Consider the following 13,927-nt stretch of genomic DNA (forward strand, 5'->3'; position numbering starts at 1 on the left):
AATGTAAGTTAATTTTTGCGCTAAAATACATTTAAAGTGCCATGCGCGATATGCACTGGTCAGTCTAATACGACAGTTAAGGAAGACGTTCACAAAACATGGAGCTCATATCATATGATACTATGAGAACAAGAAAGTCGACAGCGGCGTTGTTTCTATTAATTCAAACGGAACAAGAAGAGCAACTGTTACAGGCTCAGGATTTACAAGTAAAATATTATTTTTTGTCAATTTTTCATATCAAGTAACATAATGAAAATCATAAATGCGCCTCGTACACCAACACTGCAGGTACACGTATATAGGGAAACCAACTTTTTCTTCATTATTCTGATTTTTTATGTATCGACTGAGTTGTTGTCACAAGAATGTTTACTCCATAACCATTATGTTTCTATATGTCACATTTTGCCGCATTTGTTGCTTTCCCCACATCCTCCCTTTTGTCTATATTATTATGATATTCTCCTGGAAAGAGCTATTTTTGAATAAAAGGGATCAACGAACCCATTACCTTACCTTTAAGATAGATCAGTAAACATGGGCATAATTATGGGTGATTATTCAGACTAGTGCACACATTTTACAGTTCAAACAAGGCAATGCCGAGCGTGGCATCCCCTCGTATGTAACATATTGGGGACAAATATGGACACTATATTTGTATATGACACATACAGAAAATGGTAAATTGAATATGCATATTTATATATTCAATATTGATCAAACAATTTAAAACGCGTGATGCCGTAAATGCATTGTAAGCTGTACACGACGTCTTTTAGACATCGTATGGCCATCGCGCCATCATCGTAATCCATCGTGTAGCCTTCGTAATCCATCGTGTAGCCTTCGTGATCCATCGTGTAGGCTTCGGCTGAGATATGAAGCTTAAATACCCGTCTTCGGTTAACCTTCGTATGTCCATCTTTTGCTATCGTATATAATTTCGGCACCATCGTACAGACTTCGTTATTCATCGTACTTGCTTCAGTCACTTTTTGGTATTTTAACGAGATCGGGACCAACTTCGTACGAACTTACAATTTTCGCATTCGTGTGTCCATCGTATATAAAAATCGGGACAGTGTGACGCGGGCAATAGTGATATATCGATTTATCGGTAATTGGTCCTAACGGGCTCGTCTAGATATTCCACATGATATAGTCAGTATCAAAAACGAAACTACCTATTATTCTATTTGTAATACATAGTGAGATTCAGCATATCAAAGTACCCAAAGAGTTCATTATATTTTTTATGAAATCTAACCGAGTTTCATTTTCACCCATTTGAGCTCAGTGTCTACCAGTTTGATAACAGGGCCCAAATTCCAAAATCAATAGACACGGTTAGAGTCAGCTCTAAGGAATTAATTTTTTTGTTAGAATCAAACAAAGTTTTATTTTCAGACCCTTTGGAACCCTTTGGACCATTTGGGCCTTAATGTGGACCAATTTGAAAGCAGGTCCAATATTCAAAAGTCTAAATATACGGTTAGATAAGGCATATATATCAAAGATACACAATAATTCAAAATTCAAATGAGCCTCAGTTATTTAACAACGGGGCTCAAATTTCGAAATCTTTACACATAATTAGATTCAGCATATTAAAGATCTTTGAGAATTCAAAACCTTCAACTAGACCCCGAAGGACCAAGTGAGCTTTTCTCATCACTTTGCGTCCGTCGTCCGTCGTCGTTAACTTCTACAAAAATCTTCTCCTCTGAAACTACTAAGCCAGATTTAACCAAACTTAGCCACAATCATCATTGGGGTTTCTAGTTTAAAAAAATGTGTCCGGTGACCCGGCAAACCAATCAAGATGGCCGCCATGGCTAAAAATAGAACATATGGGGTAAAATGCAGTTTTTGGCTAATATCTCAAAAACCAAAGCATTTAGGGCAAATCTGACACAGGTAAATTTGTTTATCAGGTCAGGATCTATCTGCCCTGAAATTTTCAGATGAATCGGACAACCCGTTGCCCCTGGTTGGTGATTTAAAGGAAGTTTTGACGTTTTTGGTTATTATATCTTGAATATTATTATAGATAGAGATAAACTGTAAACAGCAAAAATGTACAGCAAAGAAAGACCTCAAAACAAGTCAAATATGACCAAAATGGTCAATTGACCCCCTAAGTAGTTATTCAGCCTTTATAGCCAATTTTTAACAATTTTCCGTTAAAATTTGTAAATTGTTACTAACATTTTCCACTGTTACTACAGGGCCAAGTTCATTATAGATACAGATAATTGTAAGCAGCAATAATGTTCAGTAAAGTAAGATCTATAAACACATCAACATCACCAAAACACAATTTTGTCATGAATCCATCTGTGTCCCTTGTTCAATATTCACATAGACCAAGGTGAGCGACACAGGCTCTTTAGAGCATCTACTGTAGTTTTATAAATGGTGCAAGTTAGCCTACCTTTATTAAGCAGAACTTTACTCACATTCATTACTTAACCGATATATCCGTCTTTCATTCACGGAGAATTTTATAGCGGGATTTAAGTCTTTTACATTAGTGGGACAGTTGATATTAAGCGAGTGAACTTTTGGGACGATATTGCAGTAGGACGAGTGTGGGTCATTCGTTAGGGAGATCAAAAAAAGATGTCTGCGCCCATGACGAAATGTAAAATATGAGAAAATAAACTTATTTATTAAAGATATGTCGTCCTCTGACAAAACAGATCTTTCAGCACCTATCAAAAGTGTTGAGGTAAGTTTTAGAACATGCGTAGTCTAGATATATTGATAATAGTTTTAAAAGCTATAGCTAAGACAGCAGCCGGCCTCTAACAGTCTAAATTATTAAAACACCGCTAGAAGTAAAAGGAGGACATTTGACCACAATTTGGCTCAAAGGAGTCTAATAAGAACTCAAAGGGTAAGGGACAAGACATCCATTTCATCCGAAAAATCAATTTGGTAAAATAAACGAAAACTCATGAGACAATGTAAAGCCAGTTCAGTACACAGATATTTGGGGCATGCACCCCCCTTTTCTTTTTCACTAAAAAAAGTTATCTACACTGTATCGACATATATAAAGTCTCAACAATCCATTACTAGTCGATTACAATACCTATTTTTACTATCCATACGAGCCCAAAGTGAAAAAAAAGGGGGATCCATGTGTGACAAAATATTTGTTCAGGCGTGTCAGACATTTGTTCCATCCGAAACAAATTTCATAGGAAATATGTTCCACCAGTATTTATATCACAGAAGCACTGTGAAACTTGTTCTGGAACTAATTTTTTTATCAAATGTGAAATAAGTCATTTGTTGTTTACAAGTTCCAGAACAAAAATCACAGCTCTATGAATTTTGTTCCAATAATATGAGGCAGGCATAACCTGTGAATGGGGAAGAAGTCTGTATGTATTAATTTTTTGAATTCAATCCCGTTGATAAAAGAAACCGAAATACCGTACGTAGACGTTCCCGATTTTGATTCTGTTGTTAGGGAATTAGCTGTGACGTTCTTTAAGTTATGACGTCATATTCGATGTAAACAAAAGAAATGGTTCATCAGGTAACGTTTTTTCATATCAAACAATTATTAAAATTGAATTTGTATTGAGATCCAATCTTATATTTTACTAGACTGATAAATATAAATTTTTTCAAAGTCTCATGCAAACAAGACAGATATCTGTGCAAAAGCGGAGAAAACTTGAACAGGAAGTAGATCTGACAAAAAAAAGTTAACGATTTTGAGTTCATTAGTAGAATGAAAAATTCGGGAAATTTTCCCGATTTTTTTTTTTTTTTATTGATTTTTCTACCGTAATTGGGGACTTCGTCCCCATAATATGAGGCAGGCATAACCTGTGAATGTGGACAAAGTCTGTATGTATTATTTTCTTACCTCAAACATGTTAATAAAGGAAACGGAAATACCGTAACGTTCCCGATTTCGGTTCTGTGGTTAGGGATTTAGCTGTGACGTTGTTTAAATTATGACGTCATATTCAATGTAAACAAAAGAAACGCTTCCATCAGGTAACGTTTTTTTCAAATCAAACAATTATTTAAAATGAAATTGTATTGAGTTCCAATCTTATATTTTACTAGACTGATACATGAGCCAGTCCATGCGAAAAGGTACAAAAAGTCCTTTTGGTAAACTTTACAGGACACGTTATCAAAGTTTGTTATAGTATTTTTGAAAAACGATTTTATCCGAAAAAAAATTACATTAATGTAAACATTCATAAGATTGTCAATTCTATCCCGAATTTGTCAACTAAAACCGAAAAAGACGTAGAAATATCTGAATTTTTGGTATTTGAGCAAGTGTAAAATCATTTGTTCCCCGGACTAATGCTATACCGACCAGAAACTACAAAAAATTATGACACTTCAGAGACAAAAGTCAATAATTTCCGTCAGTTCTACAGGTTTAAAGAAAGAAAGACAACATTAAAACATGAGGGAAAATGCAAAAACTATGACATCTTGTGTTTTAGAAATTGAAATTTAAGTTAAGTTAAGTTATTTAATATTATATAAATCAACCTTAGTTGCACGGGATTCGAACCGTTGCCCGGTTTGATTGCATTGTTATCCGCATCGTAAGCGAGAGCCTTATCCCCACTGCTACCAGGTTTAACATTATCAATTGGCAAATCAAGCCATTTAAACTGTACTTTGAAAATGATTGAAATATATGAAATAATTCACTAAAAATCTTGATAAAACTAGGGGGGGGGGGGTCTCAACACTCGCAGGTGCGTGTAGCTCACAGCTTGATGATATGAGGGAAAGTAAATGTGTTTTATAAATCACAAGTCTACTACCAATAATTATGCACACTTTTTAGAATTTCGTAAATTTTTCGTTTTTGTACCTGTTCACATGGACTGGCTCACATATAATTTTCTTTTCAAAGTCTCATGCAAACAAGACAGATTTCTGCGCAAATGCGGGGAAAACCGGAACAGGGACTAGATCTGAAATAAAAAGTTAACGATTTTGAGTTCATTAGTAGAATGAAAAATTCGGGAAATTTTCCCGATTTTTTTTCATTTTTTTTTTTTATTGATTTTTCTACCGTAATTGGGGACTTCGTAAAAATAAGAAAAAAGAGGGAAATAAGTCCCTGTGATATTAGTTTTGAATGAAGATATTTCATAGAAATAAATAAATAAGTCCTGCTCAAACCTTTTTCACAGAAAATAAATACCTTTCAGCAGTCTGCACGGTTAGCCACTAGTCCGATGCCCCAGACTAGTAAAATTTCATTTGGACTAGTGAGTTTTTGCAAAACTTTGTTTGGCCAAATAAGAAAAATGTCAGAATATTGGTCTTCGGACTAGTAGTTGAAAAAGTTTTTGGTGCAGACTGCCTTTGCAACAGTGAAATATTTTCTTGTAACACTTAAAACGTTATAATGCAAAATGGATGCTGTACTGTGCTTGCATTGAGTACATTTGCAATTGAAGGAATGATTTGACTGTAGGATGAGAAATAAAAGCGATGGCAGTGTATCATAATTTGTATAAATTTATGTTTATGTTGTATTCAACCTCTGTCACATGTCTGAGTTTCCTAGCTGTATACTTTTTTTCAGAATGATTTTTCTCATTCTACTCTTTTTTAGCTTATTAGTGACATTTTGGGTATTTTTATTCTAAAAATATTTGCTTTACTCCACAGGATCGAAATTGAATAACTTGTTTTCACTTTTTATTTTAATATTACATCATCAAATTGACAATATAATACATGGTTTTATAATGCACTTGAATGATAACTTTAAACCACTGATGACAAGTGCTCAGTATATAAGATAACTTGTTTAACCAGTGGAACATATTTCACAAACAAGGAACTAATATCACCAGGTAAGGAACAAATCTCACAAACCCAGAACTTATTTCACTATGTAAGGAACAAATATCACAAACCCAGAACTTATTTCACTATGTAAGGAACAAATATCACAAACCCAGAACTTATTTCACCAGGTAAGTGTGGAACTTATTTTATAGGGATGGAACAGATTATATGGAAATTGTCTTTGTAAAAAGTTCTCCCAGAACATATTTCCTGTGAAATAAATTCCACTGGAACTTTTTTCAAAGGAACAAATTTTGGCTCACACATGCCCCAAATACCAGTGGTCCAGTATGGGATCCATACATTAAAACAGAAATTGACAGAAGAATCAAGATGGTCCAAAGAGGCACATGTTATGTATCAAACAAACACAATAACCATTCCAGTGTTAGCATGATGCTCCAACACCTAAAATGGACATCTCTGGAACAAAGAAGAAAAGAAGCAAGACTTGTTATGCCTATAACTTTTCTCTAATTTGAATACAAAAACTAAGTTATAGAAATTTGAAAGGACTAATCTTATTTTGCAATGTTTTGTGGATAGTGTTTGTAAATGGCACATAAAAAGCAAATTGTTGCAAAACTGACAAAAAGTTCTGTGCTTTACAAAACAAATCATGTGAGATAAACTTTAAACTGTTTTCTTTGGGCACTCCAGCTTCTGCCATCAATAAAAACTGTCCGCCACGAAATAGCCCAAAACCAATGCTTATCTTAAACATGTTATAATTAACAGTAGTGTTTAAAAAGACAAAAAAATCAAATCAGAAACAGAGCAGCTAACCTTTAGGTACACTTGAAACAAATACCAAAAAAAAAAAAAACCAACCAGCTCAGACATTGAAATGCTTCAAACACTATAACTACACAACTCTTGAGAAAATCCAAATTAAAACACACATCTGTTCTAATGTAGTCCCATTATATATGTTGTGTACAAGATGTAAGTTTGTACAAATTGTAATTTGTACAGGGTTTTTGTACAAATTATAAGTTTTTTGACACACTCCTTCTTGTACCAGGTGATACAGGTTTATCTTCTAAAATGTTCTAGGTCAATGTTTTAAATTCAAATTATATACTTAAACCTAAGATTTAGTTCTATTCTCCTTGTCCTCAAAGTGAAAATGAGGATACCTGAATGATTTAAATTATAATTTAATTTTTCTCCTGATACGATATTCGTATCCATAAAAAGTCTTTTTATTGTCTTATAATGTTTGTGTAGTAATGCCCAGTATTTGATTGTATCATGTAGTTGTGAAAATATAACAGAAATATGCCAAACAAAAGACTGTGTGCTTGCATCATCCATTTGTGTTAAGCAGTTCATAAAACACTGCTAACTTGAACAAAAAATCTGTACAAATTATAATTTGTACAACATTACAACTTGTACACAACATATATATGCCTTCCCATTATCTTTTTATTTATTTTTTTATTTCTCAAGAAACAGATTTTGACTATCTGGAAAATAAAATGAACTCCTCCTTTCGTTTAATGAAATAGTATACCACTCAAATTTTTACCAAAAGAAAATATTAAGATTACACCAATGGGACAGCAATCCTATCACATATACATGTAGATTCAAAAGATGGCCTTTAATAACATTTAATAACAATGTGTTTTCTTTGAAAAATTGAAGTTGAAAACATATGAATAAAATTATATGTTTTATTATGAACAAAAGTGATAGGGCAAATAAATAAGGAAGACAAATAATAATTGATAAAAGATAAATAGATTTATCTTACAAATGTGTGAGAAGTGTATGCTTACATGAATGTAGTAATGTTTACATAAAGATATACCTGTTTACTTGATGTAATATTCTTAGATAAAAGGCAACCAATGAAAACCTTTTGATATTAGGTAACAGCACATGTATATCAGATTATATATTATTTTTAGTGAATGAAAACACTTTATTGCAAACATAATTTCTAGATATTAGTCAACAATCTTTCTAACAAGCATGCTAGATCAGTGGATAGTTATGATTGGCCATTCTGTACACAATAAATAAATTATAAAAAAAACTAAACTGTTCAAACCAGCACCAATATTTAAAAAAGGAAACAATATGTATAGGTATTTATAAATATTTCATATATATTCTTTATCATTATGATAATGATCATGTGAAATGAATCATATCAATCTATTCTGATTTTTAGCTTAAGCTATCTTTAACATTATACAAATTATAAACCGAACCGTGCTTGTTCAATCTTAAATACCAAAGTTGACACAGTTTAAGTATTTTAAACAGAGTCTACATAGATGTGCACATAAAGAGCTTTTTTTCTAATGAATGTAGTAGTTTGATGGGCTTGCTTTCTTTGTTTGTATAAATGATTGCTCAATTATCCAATAACTATAACATTATACAATCCCCATCAATCTATTAATGATTTCAGATGTAAAAATTAAATAAAATACTTGAGCGAACATTAATACTAACAAAGCAAGCAGGCAAATAGTTATAAATCAAAGACTGCATAGATATACATCCCAATAATACATTCTCTTCTTGTTAATCATGTTAATTCATTTTATTTCAGAACTTATTAAATATGATCTTTTGGCATGTAGGGACTAAGGTGAAAATTATTGCTACTTTTAATCTCTGTAATTGTTGTATATTTACAGGAGAAATGGAAGCTATTACCAGCATTCCTGAAAGTAAAGGGATTGGTTAAACAACACATTGATTCATTTAACTTCTTTATTAATGTAGAGGTAAAATATACCGAAATTCAATGTAAACAACACATTGATTCATTCAACTTCTTTATCAATGTAGAGGTAAAATATACTAAAATACAATGTAAACAACACATTGATTCATTTAACTTCTTCATCAATGTAGAGGTAAAATATACTGAAATACAATGTAAACAACACATTGATTCATTTAACTTCTTCATCAATGTAGAGGTAAAATATACTGAAATACAATGTAAACAACACATTGATTCATTCAACTTCTTTATCAATGTAGAGGTAAAATATACTGACATACAATGTAAACAACACATTGATTCATTCAACTTCTTTATCAATGTAGAGGTAAAATATACTGACATACAATGTAAACAACACATTGATTGATGTAACTTCTTCATCAATGTAGAGGTAAAATATACTGAAATACAATGTAAACAACACATTGATTAGAGGTAAAATATACTTTTAATACAAGTATTTAGAACATGATGAAAAATTCAACTATTGAATCGATCTTGATATTTTTATGCTTTAATGAAAAAGAAAAATTTGAATGCCTTCATACTTTGCAAAGTAGATATGTAAAAACACTGATTAGCTCTAAAATTAAAAAAAGAACCAGGTCTGGTATAATAAGAAGCTGGAAATTGATGTATAAAAGTGCTTATAATACTGTAATATAGTCATAGAATGAGATGAAAACCAGATTAGAGCTCTTACAAAGGTCATTGTAATGCTTTGTTTCCACATAATTGATGTATATATATATAAAAAAAAGTAGATGTATAATGATTGCCAATGAGACAACTCTCCACAAGAGGCCAAAATGACACAGAACTACAATGTATGGGTCAGTGTACGGCCTTCAACTATGAGCAAAGCCAGTACCACATAGTCAGCTATAAAAAGCCCCGAAATGACAATGTAAAACAATTCAAACGAGAAAACTAACATCCTTATTTATGTACAAAAAATGAACGAAAAACAAATATGTAACACATAAACAAATGACAACCACTGAATAACTGGCTCCTGATATGGGACAGGCAGATACATACATAATGTGGCAGGTTTAAACATGTTAGCAGGATCCCAACAATCCCCCTAACCTGGGACAGTGGTTAAACAGAACAACATATGCATTTTTTACTCACAATATTATAATATAGTTTCATAGTTTATTGAGTTTTCATTTTATATTGCATGTGTATTAAATTATTTTTTTCTGTCCTACTATGTATTGTTTTAAAAATATTTTTACAGATAAAGAAGATAATGAAGGCTAATGACAAGATCACTAGCGATGCTGACCCAAACTTTTATATGAAGTAAGTTGAACGGGGACCAAATTATTTGCCCACTTGAAAGGCATTGAAAATGATAGACCTTAATTCTTCCTAGATTAACAAACCAAACAGTAATCAGCAAAAAGATGGAAACGTTATGTTATGCATTGCTTTATGATATCAAGGATCATCATTTGCTTATCTAAATTGGGTGGAAACTTATATTATTGATGTATATTTAAGCTAACTTACCAATTATGCTGTGATCGGCAAGGCTTAGATTGTAGGTTTAAGTATTGTCACTCTTAAATGCTCTCAAATAGTCTCTGCAATATATCTGTGACACTCGTCTGCACTGTCTTTTACACGAGAAGGATTACTCCGCACACACACTTCCGGTTGGACTCTCTGGTTCTCTCGTCCCAGTCCGTACTCGTCATGTCTAGCTTACGTAACCTTACCACACCCTCCCCCCTTTTAAAAGACGGAGGGATGCTCCTGCATCTTCTTTTATATTTTTAACAGACTTTCTATATGAACACTATGAGCACTAGAGCTTTCTCCTAGAAATAAACTTAATCTTCTACTTATCACATTTAACTTAAACGGATAAAAAAAATTCCAACGCAAAGAAATTTATTTTCCCTGTGCCAAATACCTAGCATTTCTGCATTTCAACGTTATACTTCACAAAACATATATACATTTCCTCCTTTGCTCCTTTCGCACTGAGCATGGAATAATTAGCGTTAACTTTGTCAGCTGTGAAAACGGGGGGCCCGTGTAAACGGGTACATTTCACAAACTTACATCACCTAACGAATACGATTCACTTTAAATCACTGTACACATTATCCAATAAAAAAAATAATCCAACAATCACATTGTATTGTCCTATACATGTGAACTATTTACACATAAACACTATTGGAGCTCGGCCTGTTCACTTGTACTATATCTTTTAATCCAGAATAGTCCAATAAACATATTTACATATATGTATACCACTATTTGTTCCGTGCATACATCTTATCCACTAACATTATATACACAACGAAATAAGTATATGACACTTAAACAAAAATTCTCTGGGCATTCTCCAAGGTTGCCAATGCCATTGTCTGGAGGTCAACGTACCTCAGTGTTGCTAGTTTTTCAACCACTTCTCCAACATATATTGGGGTGTTTATTCGTATCCCCCTCGGTGGCATGTATGGTGCATCAGTTTCTGCCAGTAGTCTGTTGACAGGGATGTAGCGAAGAGCCTGAATCTGTTGTTGGTTGAATTTTGTTATGAGGTGTGTAAATCCAAAATATGTGTTTCTAAAATTTGAAAGCCATGAAGTTATTGTCTCTTTATCGCTCGTAAAACAGTGTAATATAAAAATTTGATCTGGATGACAACGGTGTTTAAAAATTTGTAAAGCTCTGTAATACAGGTTTTTGGAATACGTATCTTGTCTATTGCTTCTAATGTGTAAAATAAGTGGCATTGTTGGTTTAATCCATTCGGTTATTTCTTTTAAAAATTGTTCTTGTCTATCTAAATTTGCCCTGCCAGGATTCATGCTGCTGTCCAGCCCCACCTCACCTACTGCTGAAACACGCGAGTTGGTCACATATTCAAAAAATCTGCCTACTGACTGTGGTGATGCTTCATATATTTTCTTGGGATGAAGTCCAATAGCCACTTTCCATTTTGAATCAAACGGAACTGTCTCCGGATACTTTTCTGGGTCGCAAAATATTAACAGGCCACCCTTTATATTTACTGGCACTACTGGAGGTCTTTCCATTTGCTCTCCGAGCCAACGCTCTATGGTAATAGCGGTCGGATTACCAGATATTCTGGTACTGGCACGATCCAGATGAAAGTGAGAGTCAAACACATCCAGAGGAACACTCCTCTTCTGTACACGTAGTTCACTGGAGTGCTCCTGTTTGGATCTTTTTACAGGGATAACTGGTTCATCTGATGTCCCTCTTTTAAGTTTCACTATTCTTCTGTCGGACTCTACCAGTGGTGTATCCTTTATTGTCGGTGTTTCTATCTCATTTGTCTCTTCATCTATGTCGACATTCAATTCTTCTCTCATGGCAAGCACTCTGGCAATGAGAGAGTATGTCTTGGCATATTCAAGTGGCGATTTTTCAAAGTTTTCAATATTGTTCATGAATTCCAGCCCAAAACACATATATGCTGATAGCTGTTCATTCAGCAAATACTGGCTAAACAAAACCTGGTATCTCCAGTGAACTAACACACAAGGTGACACTATTGGCCTAAGAGCATACCTGTCTGGTTTACGCCATTTCAGCTCCTCACAAAGCCCTTCCATCTGGATCCTTGCATTAGAGAGGATCTCACTTCTCTTGGGTATCATTTTGGCAATGTTGTTATTTGCCCATCTTATAAGCTCGGTCATAGAACTGTGTCCAGTCAGACACTCACTTAGATACTGTAGCACATTACCCCTCAGTTGATGGACCTCTGCTAATCTTTCTTGCCTCACTGGTGGTTGTGGATTGTCCCACATGATGCGCGGCATGTGGATGTGCTGCACATGAAACTTGAGTTTTCTTCCCACAAAATCGTATCCCTCAAATGGACATGGTGAGTTCCGAGGATCATCCTTCTTTTCTTCAACTTGTAAATGCAAGCTACCTTCTGATATTTCTTCAATATTCTCTGTCATCTTTGGATACCAACGAGGTTCTGTTGTTTCAGATTCTGATGACTCAATATTCTCACACTGAGACAGTAAATTTCTAATATTGGTCAAGTCTTCCTTAACAATGCATGTGCGCTCCTTTTGAATAATTTGTTCATACGTCCATGTTGGTAATTTAGATGGTAAATCTGACTTGGGAATCTGTTCGTTCACTACAATGTCCCCAGTGGTTTCATCATAGCCAATATGAGGATTATCCTCAAACTCATCCATATCCGCCACAGAATCTGTCCCTATGCTCTCTGCATCTAACAACGTGTCTTCAGAACTTGAAATGTCCTCAAAAACAATTTCCTCCTTATTACTGTCCATACTTAAAATGACCACTTCCCTCGAGTGCAGTATGTGACCGTCTACACGGTAAAGCACTTAGTACTAACTCAAACTATCCGTATATATATATATATATTTACACTACGCAAAAAATAAAAAACGCAAACGTACACAAATATATGAAAAAATGTCAATAAAAATGTCAATGTCAACACAGTCAAAACTGGATAAATCCTGAAATATAAAGAATACAATAATTATAACTCCTATATACACTATCACTTTGCACGGCCCACTATATATCATTCAGTGTTTGACATTTCGGACAGTGATACGCCGCGAAAGTCTCGGCCACTTCTGGAGTGACATTTACGCAAGTCCCATGATACCAGTCGTCGCAAAGGTCGCACTGTATCATGAACGCACCTTGATCCCCTTTTCTACAAATGCAATAAATGTCTCCATTATCTACTAAAATATTTTCACCATCCCGTAACTGATTTTGCGCTCTTTTCAGCCAAGCCGGAATATTGCGATCATTGCACTTTTTCATTCGGTCATGATTTATCACGAACACTGACTTCTCTAGTTTTACTCTATAAACATATGACGTAATTTTCTCAACTATTATACCTGGCCCTTTCCATGGAGGGTCAAGTTTCTTACTCCGTCCTTTGACACTTGCAGTATCTATGATATATACTAAGTCACCTGGAACATATTCATTTTTTCTCATCTTTATATCATAGTCCCTTTTCATATATTCCTGCGAAGTTTTAAGTTTTTGACGCGCGATTTCATGCGCTTGTCTGATCTCTTCAATCAATCGACTGACATATGCCTCCTCGCATTCATCACTCTCTTCTGTTGGTGGTCGAAAAACTAAATCTATTGGCATGTTTACCTCTCTTCCAAGCATCATTTTATTAGGTGTCATTCCTGTCATTCTGTTATCTGATGATCTAATAGCACTAGCAAGTTGTGGGAGATATTCGTCCCAATCCCTTTGTGATTTGTTCACGAAACATCTTAC

General features: G+C 34.1%; 1 protein-coding gene across 6 annotated transcripts in view; it reads left to right on the forward strand.

Moving 5' to 3' along the window:
- The first annotated feature begins 2,598 nt into the window (after positions 1-2,598).
- Positions 2,599-13,927, forward strand: part of LOC139493151 (DNA-directed RNA polymerase III subunit RPC2-like) — a 49,556-nt gene continuing 38,227 nt past the window's right edge. Inside the window, exons 1-4 of one of the 6 annotated variants that reach the window (XR_011656929.1) lie at positions 2,599-2,737; positions 8,526-8,582; positions 8,715-8,747; positions 9,867-9,931. Coding sequence is in view for 4 of the 6 variants with exons in the window: in XM_071281321.1 (XP_071137422.1) it covers positions 2,687-2,737; positions 8,526-8,615; positions 9,867-9,931 (206 nt within the window). In the remaining 2 variants the exon portion in view is untranslated. Of the gene's footprint in view, positions 2,738-8,525; positions 8,616-8,714; positions 8,748-8,776; positions 8,814-8,908; positions 8,946-8,996; positions 9,012-9,866; positions 9,932-13,927 lie in introns of those variants that run through there. The other 5 variants (XR_011656928.1, XM_071281321.1, XM_071281323.1 and 2 more) reach the window with 5 other exon arrangements.

The sequence above is a fragment of the Mytilus edulis genome, chromosome 10, assembly GCF_963676685.1.
Source record: "Mytilus edulis chromosome 10, xbMytEdul2.2, whole genome shotgun sequence".
In the NCBI taxonomy this organism is placed as follows: Eukaryota; Metazoa; Mollusca; class Bivalvia; order Mytilida; family Mytilidae; genus Mytilus; species Mytilus edulis.